Source organism: Nycticebus coucang, chromosome X, assembly GCF_027406575.1.
Source record: "Nycticebus coucang isolate mNycCou1 chromosome X, mNycCou1.pri, whole genome shotgun sequence".
Classification (NCBI taxonomy): domain Eukaryota; kingdom Metazoa; phylum Chordata; class Mammalia; order Primates; family Lorisidae; genus Nycticebus; species Nycticebus coucang.
This window is the reverse complement of record NC_069804.1, coordinates 138,328,644-138,346,421: the sequence shown is the minus strand read 5'-3', so window position 1 is coordinate 138,346,421 and position 17,778 is coordinate 138,328,644. Positions and strand designations below refer to the sequence as shown.

Below are 17,778 nucleotides of genomic sequence, written 5' to 3'. Positions count from 1 at the left end.
ATTTAGTGAGGAATTATCCCTGCTAGATCTACAATTGGAGAGGTCAAACATAGGACAAATTTGGTTGAGTAAGGAGGTGCAAATGGAGGGCATTATCATAGTATCATCTATAAAAGGAAAACTACAATACATCATATCGGAAATCCTCAAAATTCCAGAGTTTAAACAAACGTGACAGTTATACAATGTGATTCTATTTGTGAAAGTTCAGTTTCTGATGTGGTGCTAATAGCAAACGTGCAATCAATAACACAAACTCATCAAACGTTTCAGTTAAAAGTCATTTTTATTAATTAATAACATTAGCAGCATCATTATCATTAGCACAAAACTAAATCCACTATTAAAAGAAAACAAAACCATACCCCAGAGGCATGTGTCTTGCTGAAATGAGTCAATAACATTATCATCACGTACAAGGGACAGCACCCTGAGGATATAGACCATATCACAGCTTGATAATCAATTCAATAATTCAACCAACATTTTTGAGCACCTAGGCACAATGGAGGATTTTAAAATGCATACAAGAATCCCTGCTTTCAAGAAGTTTTATAGTCTAGTAGGAAGTATTAAGAACACAGGGCCACGTGAGATCAGTGACATAATGATGTCAGTACCATGCTTTCGAAAAGGGGATCACAAGAGACTCATGTCACATTTAGTTGGGGAAATTAGAAGAGGCTTCATAGAAAAGATGGCATGTGATCTGGGCTTTGAGGAACTGGGGGGATTTTGGCAAACTGGCATGTGCAGAAGGAACACTGAAGGTGGAGGAAACAGTGTGGCCCAAACAACGTCCATGGGATGTTTGGGGAGAGAACAAATAGTTCATTTTGCTGGTATACGGGGTCTATGTAAGTGGGAATGGCATGTTAACAGTTATATGAGGTTCATATTTTAAATGGCTTTGAATGACAGGCTGAGATTTCTGATTTTTATGTCTCAGTGACTATATTTATCCACATCAATAAAACATGCAATTATTTGTGAAGAGATATGGTCACTTCATTTCCAGATTTCTTAGGGAAACTCAAGTGGTTTCCAGGCAGTGTTATCACCTTGCTATCAAAAATATCCCAGCAGATACACTAAACAACCTATAGTAAATTTTTCTATGTTGCATGTAATTAAATCTCTTCCATCAAAGACTTTATTCTCTTCATACAGGGACAACACCTCTTCTCACTCCCATCTCCAGCCCCACCAGTTCTCATGGCATCTAGTAAGTACAGGCATGACTAAGTTAGGATTTCTAGCCACAACTGCCACCCTGAAACTAGGATCTACACCCTTGAGAAGTGAGAGTGGTGGTGCAGGCAGTGAACAATGTCAGGATAATGTAGCCATCTGAGAAATTTTATGGAATCCCCATCTTAAGCATCAATCACAGATCTTTGAAATTGAAGTACCATTCAGTTTGCTATGGAGGACACCTGGAGGGGTCCCAGAACTCATAGTGCCTGAGTAAGGTTTCCTCTTATTGTTAAAAAATTCCTTAAAGGAATGACACTTAATCTGGGTTACAAGTTATTTAAAGGCCTCTTAGCTCTGAAGCTACTGAAGCTGTGGAAAGACTGGCATGACTTTTCCTTTCTGATAAGGAATCCTATTGGGCTTTGTCTGTGCCCAACAGGCCGGTAGTTGGGAACTTCTCCCATGCAATGAGGTTATAGATTCTAAAGAATGGCTGTATTAGGTAGCCAAGCCAAAGAAGTAAGCCAGGTAAGGTTTAAAATGACAAAGATGCCATGGACATACTTTCTGCAGCTAGTCAGTCTTCAGCTCTTTCCTGGAGCGAGACTTTCTCTGCAGGAAGTCATGGATTGCCGTAGTGAGGCCCCACGTCACACTGGATCTTAGGATGACCAGGGATCCTCCACGGTAGATCAGGAACAATTTTCGGCCTCGAGTGTCCCACAAATCCTTGGCAGAGGCCCAGAGACTTGGCATGCTCTGCCAGCCAATATGGGACTGCATATTGGCAACCAGCACAATCAGAGGATACAGAACTAGGCATGTGATTGTTCCATTGACACTACCAGACACCAAGGGAGGAACCCAGTGGGGCAGGCCTTGCTCTGCCAACCCCTCCTGGATGGGGTCCTTGAAAGAAAAATATAAAGCACTCCCCAGGCTGTTCCTGACAAGGACAGGCCAGAAACCACGATAGTAGCCCAGTGACATCCGCCCCCAAAACCCATAAGAGTTAAATTCCTTGAGAATGCTGAAGGTGCTAGGGAAGCGAGCTTGCTTGCGACCATCCTGGAGCACGTTTTGCACCCTTTCAAAGGGACTGAGTGCCACAGCCTCCACCACACCAGACATGAGCCCTGCAGCCCAGCGGTGTCCCAGGGAGTGTGGCCCAACAGGGGAGAGACAGCACAACAGGCTATCATAAGTCCCAAACAGTAGAGTCCCTTGCAATGTCTTGGAGAGGAGAGGGGGATAGATTCCCCGGTAGAAGTACTGAGGACCTTCATGCCAAAGCTGTCTTACAGCTTCTGACATTGCCATAGCATGGATCTGTTGCCGGAACACAACCTTATAGATGGGAAAGGTCAGAAAAGTAGACATGAAGTTGGAAATGGCCCCAAGGGCATAGGCCTGGGAGTGCCAGCTTTTCATTCCTGGAGACTCTGCTCGTATCCTGTGCTGAAGCTCCTTTCTGGAAGAGTGGTTAGGCTCCTCCATGCTGAAGACAACTGGATACAGATGGAAGAAACTGGAAATGGTGAAAAAAACAGACGTGAGACCATTTAAACCTGTTGGCAAGCATTTTCCCTGCTTCATTAGAAACTGGCCCAAAGAAGCTTATGAGGAAACAAGCAACTCTTTGGGCCAGATTGTGAGAAATAAGCACACCCTTAAGAAAGTAAGAATTTATTAACCTTAAATTAAAAAAAAAAAGGCAGTTTTTCCAGGCACAGCCATTGCTACAGTATTTTGCTGACACAGCAAATACTTCAATATTCAAGAAGGATTTTGAATGAAAAACCTGAAATCAAGGAAGGCCCCCAAATTTAATGCATTCAACTTGCATGACATGAAACTGTGCATTTAATAAACCACTAGAATTATAAATTGCTGTTTCGTTTTCAAAAAAAACAGAAAGTAGCACTATCTTATAGAGACAGAAAAGCAATCAGTAGTTTAGTTTCTCTAAAAGTTACTAGTAAATTTGTGGGGGGGAGGACTCTCCCCCGCCTTTCTCTCTGTAGATTCCTGCCCAAGTAGTAACTGTTTCATGGCAACGCCATACCCCCCTCCCCCAAGCGAGGAAAGGAAAGAGCAGCTGCTCCTGGAGGTTCAGTGCCAAAAGGCTCAGCACCTGGCAATTTCCATACCTAACTTTGTAGACCTGTAGCTATATAATAGAGCCGGCTTTCTAAACTTCAGCACTATTACATTTGGGGCAGCATTACTCTTTATTGTTGGTGCCTATCCTCCGCATTGTAGAAACTTCCCAGATTCTACTCACTGCATGCCAGCAGCACCAGTTGTGAACTACCCAGTGTGACAGCTAAAAGTATCAAGACATTGCCAAATGTCCCCTGGGAGGCAAAGTTGCCCCCCGTTCAGAACCGCCATACTAGAAAGAATAGGCAGTGTAAGGACTCCAAATGACTGCTCCTATCCCAGAAAGGCCAGGAAGCAAGTGGGGTAGTATGAGAAGCAACTTGAGAGCCCAGACACTTCCCCAGGAAGGAACTTTGGGGTCAAAAAGAAATACTCATTGCAGACCTGAGAACCTGAAGGAGTAAGTCAGGAAGGAACTAGGGTCTCTCTGGGCTGAGAAGACACAGAGTGCAGCAGTGTGACCTGTCACATCAGGGAGAGGAAGGACAGATTTGTGTGGATAGCAATCAGAAGGAGGGGGCAGAAGGAGAGAGAATGAGAGTGGCTGATGACCAGGCTATAGGAATCACATCTACATCGGCAGAGACAGGAAGCCTAGTAGGAATTGTAGACCCACTGGTTTCACACAGAACCCTGGGCTATGTGGATGGGGGATAGTGTTGGGACTCTAATTGGGGTAGCAGGCAATGGCTTCAAATCCAGGCAGGAGGCTGCTCCACTCAGGCTCCCAAAGGCACAGGGGCCCTGAACACTTTTTAGCTCTTCTCCCAAGAGTCTTCTTTCCCAAATATGACCTGCACATAAATAAGGAAAGAAGAGGATTTTCCCCTCTTCTACCTCAGAGTGCAATAATATTCCATTTCCTCCCTTTTCATAAACATGCGCTTGTGGGCTCCATAAAGCAGGCTGATTTACCAGAAAGAAAACTGGATTAGGATTTGCATTCTAATTAGTTTGCAAACTGGATTAGATCAGCATTCTAAGCAACAATTTGTTATCACCTTTCTGTGTGACATTTAGAAATTCACTGACATCTTGGAGCCTCATCTACCTAGAGGTAGATGAGCAGATAAGGTGAAATGCTCTGTAGGCATGCCCATACTGTAGAATGTCTCAGGGAGTTGATACAGGGGAATTCAGGCTAATTCAGTTGATGGGGACATCATACTTTTACATCCCTCATTTCTTCTTCCACTCAAAAATAAAAAACCATTTTGAGGGATTTAAAATGATTTTAAAATACCTTAAATATCTAATTCATCATTTTATAAATGCAATGCTTTCCATTTCATGTGAGGAAATCCATCCATTTTCCCTGTATTTTTCCAGGAAGATGCCAGGCTTTGAAGACAGACAGACCTGAGACTGAATTCTGCTTCTTCCACTTAGTTGTGTAACCTTGGGCAAAACAATTAACTTCAGTAAGTCTCGGAATGCAAATTTCTGCATATTAGTAAAACAGGGACATCAAGACCTACCTCAAGGGCCAGGCATGGTAGCTCATGCCTGTAATCCTAGCACTCTGGGAGACCAAGGTGGGTAGACAGTTTGAGCTCAGAAGTTGAAGATCAACCTGAGCAGGAGGAAGACCCTGTCTCTACTAAAAAAAAATATATGTAGAGACCCTGTCTATATATATTTTATATATATATATAAATATATATAAAAATATATGTAGAGACCCTGTCTATATATATTCTATATATAAATATACGTAGAGACCCTGTCTCTACTAAAAAAAATATATATACATATATATTTTTTATACAAATATATACACCTTTTTAAACTAGCCAAGCATTGTGGTGGGTGCCTGTAGTCTCAGCTACTTGGGAAGCTGCGGCAAGGGGATCACTTGAGCCCAAGACTTTTAGGTTGCTGTGAGCTATGACTCCATAGCACTCTGCCCAAGGCAACAGAGTAAGATGCTATCTCCAAAAAAAAAAAAAAAAAAAAAGACATACCTCGAAAGGTTGTTGTCAAGATTTATTGATTTATTGATTGATTATCATTATCATTATTATTTTAGACAGAGTCTCAAGCTGTCACCCTGGGTAGAGTACCATGGCATCACAGCTCACAGCAATCTCCAACATGGGCTCAAGTGATCCTCTTACCTCAGTTTTTCTATTTTTCATAGAGACGGGTTCTTGCTTTTCTCAGATTGATCTCAAACTCATGAGCTCAAGCAACCCACCCGCCTCAGCCTCTCAGAGTGCTAGCATTACAGGCATGAGCCACTGCACATAGCCCAATTGTTGTAAAGATGTATAACATAAAATGATATAAAGTGATCGAGAATCCATGACATGCTGGTCTCAATAATAGTACAGAGCACATCTTACAAGACATTTCTCAGGCCAGCCAGAACCACATTCAGGCTAATGGTTGATGGAGCATATTGGAACAAATTCTATGTTCCCATGAGAGGCAGGGCAGACCTTTCTTCCATGAACTCAAAGGTGCAACATAAATTATCTAAGAGATCCTGGCCCTTTAACATGAATTCCAAAGTAGAGACCATAGAACAGACCTGCAGTTGGCCTTGAGCAGTTATCACCTATACCCTTCTGATCTGTGTCCTATGTTAACAGCCTAGTAAAATGAGCCCAAAGGATTCCAGATTCCCCTGGCCAGTCTAGTTCAGATGGATAGTCTATGTGACCACAACAGATGGAGCCCCACATTTGTCTGTTCATTCAGGGCATCTTTCACCCAGTCCTTTGGTCAGCTCACAACTATGTGTTAATCATCTGCTAAACGTAGTAGGTAAATCACCATGAAGCTAGAGATGAACAGAACTTGGTGCCGGCCCTCAAGGGCTTGGGAATCTAGGAAGGGAGACAAGTCATGATCTAAACTGGCTGGGCAGGTGACTCATGCCTGTAATCCTAGCACTTGAGAGGCCAAGGCAGGTGGATTGTTTGAGCTCAGGAGTTCAAGACCATCCTGAGCAAGACCCTGTGTCTACTAAAAATTAGAAAAAAAATTAGCCAGGCATTTTGGTGCATACCTATAGTCCCAGCTACTCAGCAGGCTGAGGCAAGAGAATTGCTTGAGCTCAAGAGTTTTAGGTTGCTGTGAATTATGATGCCATGGCTTATTTGGTCAACTCTACCCTGTCTCAAAAAAGAAAAAAAAAAAAAAACTATAATAAGCTAAACTACATTGGAAGACAAAATAAAGGGTGCCCGAATCAAGGTTAATCAAGGTTGAAGCAGAAAGACAAGAGTAATTTGTCCTACCCATGACAAGGAGCACCCAAAAAATTTTTCTGGAAAAACGTATGACTCCATCCTTAAATGATAATTAGGCTCTTGTTAAGTGGAGGAGTAAGGGCAGGAGTTCAAGGCTGATGAAGAGGCCTAAGGTGAGGCTTAAAAGAGGCTTAAAAGTGTGAGGAGTAAGTGAGGCAGGCTACACGCCATGAGAAAATGATATAGCTGAAGCTAACAGAGAGAAGCCAATGCAGAATGACTATTTGTTTATTTTCCCCACTGCCATGTGTTAGCCCACAAGCCCACATATGGGCTCTAGAGCCCTGGATTTGTATTTCACTCTGCCACTTTCCTAGCTTTATGATCTTGGCCAAGTTTTTTCGCCTCTCCGAGCCTTGGTATCCTTATTTATAAAATGATTGTCATAAGGTTGCACGAGATAAAGTATATAAAGTGCTTAGCACAGTAGCCCATATATAAATTGCTCCACAAGTTAATTAATTTCATTGTTTAAAATGAGATAATAGGAATAAAGGTGAGATTACAACTAAATTGTTCTAAAAAAGTCATTTTATTGAAAAGACACCTGTACTCTAATGTTTATGGCAGCACAATTCACAATTGCAAAAATGTGAAATCAGCCAAGTGTCCATTAACTCATGAGTGGAGTCACTAAATATTTATATCAAGGAATACTACTCAGCCATGAAGAATGATGACTTAATGCTTTTTGCAGCAATTTGGACAGAACTAGAGACCATTATCCTAAATTAAGTATCTAAAGAATGGAAAAACGAATACCACACATACTTAACTGTTACGTTAGAACTACCCAAAAAGCATACATGTGCTTAGAAGGAAGTAAAACTTAAGGAAAATCAAGTGGGAGTATGGGAGAGAGTAGAGGAGAGGATGGGTGAAAACCTACCTAACAGACACAATGAATACTATCTGGGTGACCAGCACACTTAGAACCATGACTTTGGCATTATAAAAATGATCCTTGCAACCAAAAATATTTGTATCCATGACAGGCGCACGGCCTTCAGACATATGAAAAAATGCTCATCATCTTTAATCATCAGAGAAATGCAAATCAGAACTACTTTGAGATATCATCTAACTCCAGTAAGACTAGCCTATATCACAAAATCTCAAGACCAGAGATGTTGGCATGGATGTGGAGAAAAGGGAACACTTTTGCACTACTGGTGGGAATGCAAACTAATACATTCCTTTTGGAAAGATATATGGAGAACACTTAGAGATCTAAAAATAGATCTCCCATTCAATCCTGTAATTCCTCTGCTGGGCATATACCCAGAAGACCAAAAACCACATCATAACAAAGATATTTGTACCAGAATCTTTATTGCAGCCCTATTCATAATTGCTAAGTCATGGAAGAAACCCAAGTGCCCATCGATCCACGAATGGATTAATAAATTGTGGTATATGTACACTATGGAATACTATGCAGCCTTGAAGAAAGATGGAGACCTCACCTCCTTCATGTTTACATGGATGGAGCTGGAACATATTCTTCTCAGTAAAGTGTCTCAAGAATGGAAGAAAAAATACCCAATGTATTCACCCCTACTATGAAACTAACTTAGGACCTTCACATGAAAGCTATAACCAAGTTACAACCTAAGAACAGGGGGAAGAGGGAAAGCGTGGGGAGGGAGGGGGGAGATGGGTAGAGGGAGGGGGATTGAAAGGATCACACATGTGGTGCATCTTACAAAGGTACATGTGAGCCTTGGCAAATGTGGAATGTAAATGTCTTGACAAAGTAACTAGGAAAATGCCAGGAGGGCTATGTCAACTAATGAGATGAAAATGTGTCAAATATTCTATGAAATAAGTGTATGGTGCCCCATGATCATATTGATGTACACAGCTATGATTTAATAAAAAAATAAATAAATAAATAAATAAAAAGAAATTTCAAAAAGAGTTACACAAAAATAAATAAGTAAATAAATAAATAGTCCTAAAGTCTGAAATTGGTCTAACGCACTGGGCCTTCTGCAGAATGCATTTTAAATTGCATGTTTGGAAGGCATCAATGAAGAGTTTTCATGGGCTTTAGAGTTTGACATTCCTGTACTGGAGTCCCAGTGCTTTCACTTACAAATTGTCAGACCTCAAACAAGCTACTTAACCTCCCCAGGATTCAATTTCCCTGTTTGCAAAATGGGATAACAATCGCTGCCTCAACAGAGTTGCTCAGAACCTTAAATGAGATAATAAATGGAAAGTTCCTGGCACAGAAGGGGCAAGCAGCCAAAGGCAGCTATAATTGTTTCAGCTGAGAGATTTATCTCTTAATCTTCAAGTTTTTAAGGTTTATTTGTTGAAATTGGAAAATGTGGTCTCATTAGACCCATCAGTTGTAACATACTCCCACACAAGAGGCCAGAGATAAGGGATGTTCTGTATCCAGTTGGAGCCAGCTTTCAAATGTTCCTCCTAACCTTACACAAAGAGACCCTAACTGTGTTCTAATGGCCCAACTTTGGCACTTTTACACAATCCATTTCCTTTTATTATTTTTGTCAAGGCTCTGAGTTCTATTCTTGGTCCTGTTGGGTCCCACCCTCACCAAGTCCATTGGCAAATACTTAATTTGGCAATGAAGCCAATCTCAACATAGAACAAGAGTCTGCTAAGACAATCCAGGTTCAGATGTATGGTACAGGGGATGCAAGAATCTGAAGGAAACCTAGCATCACCTGACTGTGCAAAGTAAGCCAACCCACCCTTTCTGAACATCCCACATGCTCCACCCTCTACCAACACTATTCCACTGTTCCACCCATGAGGCTGCAATCCTGAGATGCAAAGTGCTTCATTGCCAAATTTGCATTGTTTACCTCAAGAAACTCTGGGTATTGGAGCTGTAACTAAGAGGGCAGAAAGGAGCCAGTAAAGCACCCTGATAGGCTGATGATAAACCCAACAGTAGCTGAAGGGCATCAGACTATTCACTTGCTTCCAAGGATCAAGAGTCAAGGAGAAGCCTCAGAGGAGCCTCCTAGACACACTCTACATCAGGGAAGTAACACCTGCTCTCTAAGTCAGGGAAAAATAGAGCAGGTTTTCCAGCCACTGGCTTCATGGCCCATTCACTCTGGACAGCCCTGCATGCCGTTTCCATGGAGTTGCTCCTTCTCTGGGGCCAGTGATGCCAAATCCAGCAAAGGAGAAGTCCCCTGAAGAGCTCACAGAAGGGCAACCTAGCAACATATCCTTGAGCCAGGAAATGAAAGAGCTATATCAGCGGCAGGGAGCTGTGGTTTGGGGGTTAGAGTAAATTCTGTTTCATTTCTCACACTTCTTCCTCAACAAGAGCTGAAGGTGGAAGATGTTACGACAGACTTCATTTGAAAAATCTACAAAGCTACGGACTCAAAAACATACAGAGTCCACATTTTTTGCTTACAATTTCAGGAAGGACCCCAGGTAGGAATCTCTGCTCTGGAGTTACATTTCATGACAGATATGCTGAGGACAGACTACAGTGATAGCAAGCCCATTTACATGTAACCTTCAGCATGACACGGTGGTGTTTAGAACAGTGGTTCACAGACCTCTCTCATCTCAGAATCGAGTGCTGATTAAAAATATAAATCACATTCCTCATCCCTAGTCCTAGTCCATCAAAATCTCCCAGAAGTTGGGCCCAGGAATATGCATTTCCAACAAGCTCTCCAAAATTATTCCCAGGCAGCTAGCCTTGTACTCAAACATTGCTTAGGAGCATAGGTTCTGATTCTGAGACTTGGTCCAAATTTCACCTTCACCTTGTAATCTGAGGCAAGTCAATTTCACATTTTTGAGCCTTGTCTCCTTTGGGGTCATAAAGGGCTGTAGAAACAATGTTATTTTTATAAACAGGCAGCTTGTTGTAGTGTAAAAAAAAATAGTGCAAGAAAAGAAATAGTGTTTAGAAAAAGGTGCCACTGTTTCCTCTTCTGTACAATGGGTATCATAAAGGTTGCCTTCCTCTTTCCTCACCCGTCTCCCCACTGGTTCCTCACTCCATCCCTCAGGACCATCATTACATCAAGGTTGCTATTGAGATGGTTTGAGACAACCTCTGTAAAAATGTTCTCTAGGTAGGGGCAGCGCCTATGGCTCAAAGGAGTAGGGCGCCGGCCCCATACACCGGAGGTGGCAGGTTCAAACCCGGCGCCGGGCATAAAAAAAAAAAAAAAAAGGTTCTCTAGGCAGGGCAGCAGGGCAGCAGGGCAGCAGGGCAAAGGGCCTCCAGAGAATAACAGACAGGTATGAAGTCAGATGCTGTTGCTTATTTGCTACATGCACAGAGCAAGAGGCCTACTGCTCCGTGGCTCAGTTTCCTCATCTGTAAAATGGAGATAACAGTCCTTGCTCACTAATTCTATATAGGCTGAAGCTGGTCCTCCCATGCCCGCTTTGGCTTTTCTCCACTTAATCTGGCAGTATAGATACTTTGCAAGAGGTAGCCTTTGAGTCAGACATGTTGACTTGGGTGTGAGCTCTTCTTAGTTCTACACTTCCTAACTATATTGCCTGGTGCTTAAGTCCTTTCTCTGTTGAATGGGCACTCTGCGACCTTCTTCACAAGACTACTGAGAAGAATAAATGAGATGTCTGTGCAAGAGCATCTGTGCATGGAAAGCACTCGGTAAATGCTGTTTTTCCCCTTCCCCTTATACAAAGGTGAAGAACTCTCATTGTTCACATGGTTTCTGTCCCACCTCATGTTAAAGGCATCCGGTCTCAAAGCGCAGAGGAAAGCGGAGGCGGAAGGAGATAGGAAGAAGGGAAGCCATGAGGAAGCAGCAAACTCACGGGTGAAATGTAAATAGGCCAGTCCGTGCGTCGGAGCTGCACTTGACGCCGCTCCTGCTCCGGCGCCTGTCTGTCGCAGCCCCCGCCAGCCGGCTCCCTCTTCTCCCCAGCTTTAGCATCTGGGCCCGAGGCAGCGCGGGAGGCCGCCCCCGCGCGGGGCTGATTGGCCGCGCCGCCCCGCTCGTCAAGCTCTTTTGTCTCAATGGGCAGAGGCTAAACGCAGCCGCGGCTCGGAAGGCCCAACTGGAGGGCGGGGACTGCTGCGGCTGCCTTGGGAACGGCGCCGCCTCTACTCGGCTACCCCTTGCTGAGCGGTCTTGTGAAGCCGCTCGGTGGGTTAGGCAGCCCGGGGTCGCTTAGCGACCGAGGAGGCGACCGCCATCCTTTCCCCCTGCAGGGCCGCGAACACCCGAAGACGAAACAGAGCTGTGGACGCCAGACCATCTGCCCACCAGCGCAGCACGGGTACAGAAAGGGGGCGCGGACAGGGGAGGGGGAAGCCCCACAGGCACCGAGTGACTCCCAGATTGGAGAATTGGTGACCGCGAAGCAGAGGAAGGAGCGCTTCGGTGGCCCTGCTGCGCCAAGGGAAGAGGTGAGGCTCACCTGGATGCGCCCACTGAGTGAGATTTGCTTGAATTGGGGGCGGGGACGCGTTTCCAGGTAAGTACAAGGGGCGGGAGAGGGGATTGAGAGCTGTCTTGAACCCCTTTTGCATCTCCTCCTCTCTTCCTAGGAATATGGAAGCGGGAGGGTATCCAACTTCTATTCCCTTTCTCCTTGGCAGGTCATCAAAGCTGAATACGAACTTGAATTCTGTGCGGCTGATTGCAGAGCTGGTAAGCCGACAGTTTCCCAGAGGAAATGTAAAAGAGGGGCGCTTTGGTTCGTAGTCAGAAGGGGGCAGAGGAAATTTTCTACCTGGGGACAATAAAGGCGGGGGGAGGGGGAAAATTAGCAGGATGACGAATGAGGCTGCTTCTGACCCTTTCCCTTCCCTGTGCTGCGGAGGCACAGTCTTCAGCCCCTGATAACAGGGATCTGCGACCCCCAGGGGACAGAGGTCGACCTATCCCGGAGGCGAGTTTTCTCACAAAGGGCACCTGTTGCAGAGGCTGGAAGTGAAATAAAGGCTGAAGGCTAGTTTCCGACCTCATGTGAGAATCTGAGAAATAAGGAGGGAAACTTTGACAAGGAGGTGTGGTTGAGACCTGAGGTTAATGAGGATCTTATTTATTACCAAAGATCTGTGAAACTTACACCATTGAACTCTGTTTTGAGAGCCCAATATTGGCTCTAAACACTATTTCACCTAGAATTATAATTATTACCTCTCCTGTAGTATGGTCAGAAGGATATGGATGTGGCTCTGAAAAATGCCCTGCTAGCACAGGCATACCAGCTAGCAAGGGAAGGCTGTAATTGTCAGTCTTCTTCAAGGTATATTTAGGGCAGTGTACAGATACAAATCAACTGCAGGGTATTCAGGAAAGTAGAGAATGTGACTGTGGACTGCTTACCCACAGCCTACTACCTTATTAACCTTTTTCTTTTTCTTTACAGTTCCTACTGAGATTCAAGGCAAGCACAGCCTAGAACATTGCTTTGAGGATTTCTGCAGATAAGAGTTTTCTAAAAAGCCTGAGCATCTTGTTTTATTTAGATATTCTACTGTACTCAGTCATGGCTAGCATCATTGCACGACTGGGTAACAGCCGTCAGCAGAACACATCCTTGCCTCCTTGGGCCCATTCCATGTTGAGGTCATTGGGAAGGAGTCTCAGTCCTCTAGTGGTCAACATGGCAGAGAGAAACATGAAGTTGTTCTCAGGGAGAGTAGTGCCAGCCCAGGGGGAAGAGACCTTTGAAAACTGGCTGATCCAAGTCAATGGGGTCCTGCCAGATTGGAATATGTCTGAGGAGGAGAAGCTCAAGCGTTTGATGAAAACCCTTAGGGGCCCTGCCCGGGAGGTTATGCGTTTGCTTCAGGCAGCCAACCCCAACTTAAGTGTAGCAGATTTCTTGAGGGCAATGAAATTGGTGTTTGGGGAGTCTGAATGCAGTGTGACTGCCCATGGTAAATTCTTTAACACCCTACAGGCGCAAGGGGAGAAAGCCTCCCTTTATGTGATCCGTTTAGAGGTGCAGCTCCAGAATGCTATTCAGGCAGGCATCCTAGCTGAAAAAGATGCCAACCAGACCCGCCTGCAACAGCTCCTTTTAGGGGCTGAGCTGAATAGGGACTTGCACTTCAGGCTTCAGCATCTTCTCAGAATGTATGCAAATGAGCAGGAGCGCCTTCCCAATTTCCTAGAGTTAATCAAGATGATAAGGGAGGAAGAGGATTGGGATGACACTTTTATTAAACCAAAGCGGCCCAAAAGGTCTGAACCAATAATGGAGAGGGCAACCAGCCCTGTAGCATTTCAGGGGCCCCAGCCAATAGCAATTGCCAGTGCTGACTGCAACTGTAATGTGATAGAGATAGATGATACCCTCGATGATTCAGATGAGGATGTGATCTTGGTGGAGTCTCAGGACCCTTCACTGGCATCCACAGGTGCCTCTCCCGTCACAGAGAGAGCCAGACCTCATGATCAAGTGCTGATTATTGATTCCCCCAATGATTCTGGGGCTCAGTTTCCTTCTACCAGTGGTGGTTCTGTGCATAAAGATGGTTATCCTGGTGATATGCGTAGAGCCAGGAAGCGAAAATACACAATCCACTGTTCATATTGTGGCAAAGAGGGCCACTCAAAAGAAACCTGTGACAATGAGAACAACAAGGCCCAGGTTTTTGAGAATCTGATCATCACCCTGCAGGAGCTGACACATACAGAGGGGAAATCAAAAGAGGATCCTGGAGGACACCATGACCAATCAGGGGCACAGTAAGGTGATAGAACCACCCCTAAATAAAACCTTAACTATATTCAGAGTCTGGAAATGGGAAAAATGGGGTTGGGGCTCTAACTGCTGAATTAATCCACAAAGCAGTTCTCTTTTGAGAAGATGTCTAGCATATAAGCAGTGTAAGGGGAGGGGTTAGTCTGACCTCTGTCTCTGCTAATTCCTGTGCCCACCTAAGTGTCTTTTCTCTGTGTTTATTGGTGACTTTATTCTTTTCTGAAAAGAGTGTCTTTTGTTAAATCTTTAAAAAATAGAGGAAAATACAAAAATTAAAGTACAAATTACCTGAACTCTCCACCCTTCCGTAACCATTGTTAGGCCTTTGCTGAATGTCATTCCAGACAGTTCTCTGTACCTGTGTACCCAGATAGCTGTGTATGTATAGATAAAAGTGATCAAATATAAGTGCTGTTCTGTGTATTTTTTCACCAAACAATGTATCCTGTGGACTTCTATGTCAATGAATATATATATATATATACAATTTAATATCTGTGGGTAATGTTATTCTCAAAGGAAAAAATAAATAAAACTGAATCTAAAAGCTATAAGGTGGGGTCATACTGTGTGGTGGGGTTTTTATTGATCTTGTTATAGAAAAAGAGAAGGGAAGCTGAAATGGACTGTATATCTCCCGAAGAGTCCCCACCATGACTGATGTGTCCCCAAGGTCATAGAGCCAACCTCTGCACTCACTAGTTAATAATGTCCCAATGTTTCTTCTCGAATATATCCTGAGAAGTGTGATCATGGAGGAGAGGGGGCAAATACAGAAAATGGGTATCCCAGAGACTATTCCTGTTCACTTTAGGAAGAGGCACCAGCTCCTGTCTCATCTCTTGACCTCAGATTGGAGAGTGACAAAAGATGATGTGTAACTTCATCTGTGACGATCCTATGTTCCTGGTAGGCACAGCAATCCCTATTCCCCTGAACAGGACAAGAAGTGGGGCAGTTTCATTTCAGGGAAAGAGTGGAGTGAAAGAAATACAGACCTGATGACCTGAGGGAGTTTGTCAGGAAGGGAATAGGGGCTCCCTGGGCTGACAACACAGGGTGTGCAGCAATGGGAGCTGGCACCTCAGGGAGAGGAAGCACAGAGCTCTGTGACTAGTGGAGAGGGGTTGAGGGGCAGATGGTCAGGCTGGAGGATTCAGCTTTATGTTGGTGGGGACAGGAAGACTAATAGGAATTGCAGACCACCAGGTTTCACATGAAACCCTGGACCATGAGGGAAGGGGGTGGTGTTGAGACTAATTAAGCTAACAGGCAGTGGCCCTCTCAACAGGGACAAAGGGGTGCAGTCTGAAGCCCTGAGGAAATAGATGCCTAATGCAGCTTTCCCAGGGTTGCCACACACCAGAAGCTGCCTGAAAGTGCTTCTTCCAGAATTGTCCCTTTTAGCTCTGCTCCTCCTTGCCCTTTACTCCTGCTGCTCCATGTTCACCTTACCACTGCCCCCTCCCCTGGAGCCACACTCACTTCTTGGTGGGTAGAACTCAGCCTCCTGTGCTTTTTCCATCTCCCTTCCTTCCTCCTGTATTCTATGTTGGCCTTAAGCCTCTGCCTCCTTAACCCTCAAGGTCAGCAGACTAGGGAGGTCCCTCTACCTCTGGCCCTTTAGCTGAGAACAGAGCAGGAGCAATAGCCCAAGAAGCCCACTCCTTGCATCCCTCTGGGGTATCTCTGGCCCCTGGCAGCCACCTACAGCTCTCTAGAACTAGAGGAATCCCTCCCCCACACTCAAACAGGTGACAGCTGCATTTAGGCCTCCAAAACCACAGAAGCCCCCGACACTCCCTAGCTTATAGATTTATGGCATTGGTTGTTTTCCTCCATACCTCTCCCTAAATCTATCCTTTAAGGGAATCTGCACATTCATCTTCCCCACATTAGAATGTCCTTCTACTTCCTGCTCACTTTTTCTCAATTTCACTCTATAAATACTGTTGAACATTTTACCCAGATGTACAGTTTAGGTTGTCATAATTTCTTTCTAAAAACAGGTTGAGTGAAGAGAGCATTAAGTGCTACACCTACCACCATCCTCCTTTATACTAGGGTTAGTTTGAAGGCTCAAGATCCTTGCTTTGAAAAACTTCCCTGTAACTCATCCTCTTTTTTTCCTTTCCCATCTTCTTCTCTGTTGCATAAACTTAAACGGTCTAACATGTAATTCAACCAGAATGATGAAAAACTGATACTTTTTTGTTTCATTTTGCATGACATTGTTTTTTCCTTTATTCAAGAAATATGTATTGGCAGCACCCGTAGCTCAGTGGGTAGGACGCCGGTCACATTCACTGAGGCTGGTCGGTTGGAACCTGGCCCAGGCTAGCAAAACAACAATGACAACTGCAACAACAACAACAACAACAGCAACAACAAAGCAAGGCATTGTGGTGGGCGCCTGTAGTCCTAGCTACTTGGAAGGCTGAGGCAAGAGAATCGCTTAAGCCCAAGAGTTGGAGGTTACTGCCATGAGCTGTGATGCCACAGCACTCTACCGAGGGCAACATAGTGAGACTCTGTCTCAAAATTAAAAAAAGAAATATGTATTGTCACTACCTGCAAGATAAGGTCTGATTAATGGGGTCTGATAACACTCATTTAAAATTATCAGTTTTCCCCCTTCCTTTCTCCCTTCATTCTCAATCGCTAAAAGATGAAAATTACTCTTTTATCTTCAAGGCAGACTCTAGCCATCCTTTTGCATTACATCCTTCCTTCTTGATACTATTTCCCTTGTTTCCATGCCACCTGTCTCATGGTTTCCTTCTCCCAGATCTTTTCAGAGCCTACTTCTCAGTCTCCTTTACTGAAACTTCTTTCTCGACCTAATCCTTCCATAAAAGCGATAAAAATCAATTGTGATTTATTGAAAGCTTAGTATGTACCAGGCATCCAATGACAATTCCTTTAAAGATATTATTAGTTTTTTAATCTTCGCAGTAACTCCCTTAAGAAAGGTATTACCAGTGTGTGGGGGGAGTCAAGATGGCTGACTCAAGCCAGCTTTCCACAGAGGCTCCCATCCAGAAGGAGAGTTAAAGGATAGAAATTTAGCAAGTAACCTGGTGGATTAGAGCTGCGCCAAGAGAGAAGGTCAAAGAATACACATCAACCCTGCTGAGGCAAGCTGCGACCCCAAGGATACAAACCAAAAGGTAAAAAATCGATCACCAAGCTGACGGGAGTCCCCTCCCCATGAGAACAGCTCAGAGTGCTTCATACAAACAAGTGAGCAGAGTCCAAATGTCCTCTAATTATATCCCATGGGAGAGACCCTCTAAAAACTGGACCTACTTCCCCTGCTAGGGTGTCATGGCGCTCTCCTGCCAGGCATAACAACTGGATAAAACTGTATATATTCTCTACCTGCAATTCTGAACTCCTAGCACTCCTGTACACTCTCACTCTGAGGTCTGGAAGCCTGTCGCCCAGGAGT

At 44.3% G+C, this 17,778-nt stretch overlaps 2 protein-coding genes across 2 annotated transcripts; one reads left to right on the top strand and one right to left on the bottom strand.

Annotated features, from left to right (window-relative positions):
* Positions 1-302: 302 nt before the first annotated feature.
* On the bottom strand, positions 303-11,557 carry SLC25A53 (solute carrier family 25 member 53). Its single transcript, XM_053580236.1, has 2 exons — positions 11,421-11,557; positions 303-2,725 (listed from the first exon to the last, which is right to left on the bottom strand). Exons 1-2 carry the CDS (start codon positions 11,537-11,539, stop codon positions 1,771-1,773), a joined length of 1,074 nt encoding a protein of 357 aa, XP_053436211.1. The 5' UTR covers positions 11,540-11,557; the 3' UTR covers positions 303-1,770.
* An 87-nt stretch (positions 11,558-11,644) lies between these two features.
* Positions 11,645-14,808, top strand: ZCCHC18 (zinc finger CCHC-type containing 18). The gene is made up of 3 exons (XM_053580233.1): positions 11,645-12,015; positions 12,208-12,259; positions 12,984-14,808. The coding sequence occupies exon 3, from the start codon at positions 13,104-13,106 to the stop codon at positions 14,313-14,315; it is 1,212 nt and encodes a 403-aa protein (XP_053436208.1). The 5' UTR covers positions 11,645-12,015; positions 12,208-12,259; positions 12,984-13,103; the 3' UTR covers positions 14,316-14,808.
* Positions 14,809-17,778: the final 2,970 nt, after the last annotated feature.

Bases quoted from the DNA above. Each gene is read 5' to 3' on its own strand.
- SLC25A53 (XM_053580236.1), bottom strand. From the start codon at position 11,539: ATGCTAAAGCTGGGGAGAAGAGGGAGCCGGCTGGCGGGGGCTGCGACA. The intron at 2,726-11,420 runs GTGAGTTTGCTG...CACCATTTCCAG, and splicing joins GGCCTATTTACATTTCACCC to TTTCTTCCATCTGTATCCAG.
- ZCCHC18 (XM_053580233.1), top strand. From the start codon at position 13,104: ATGGCTAGCATCATTGCACGACTGGGTAACAGCCGTCAGCAGAACACA.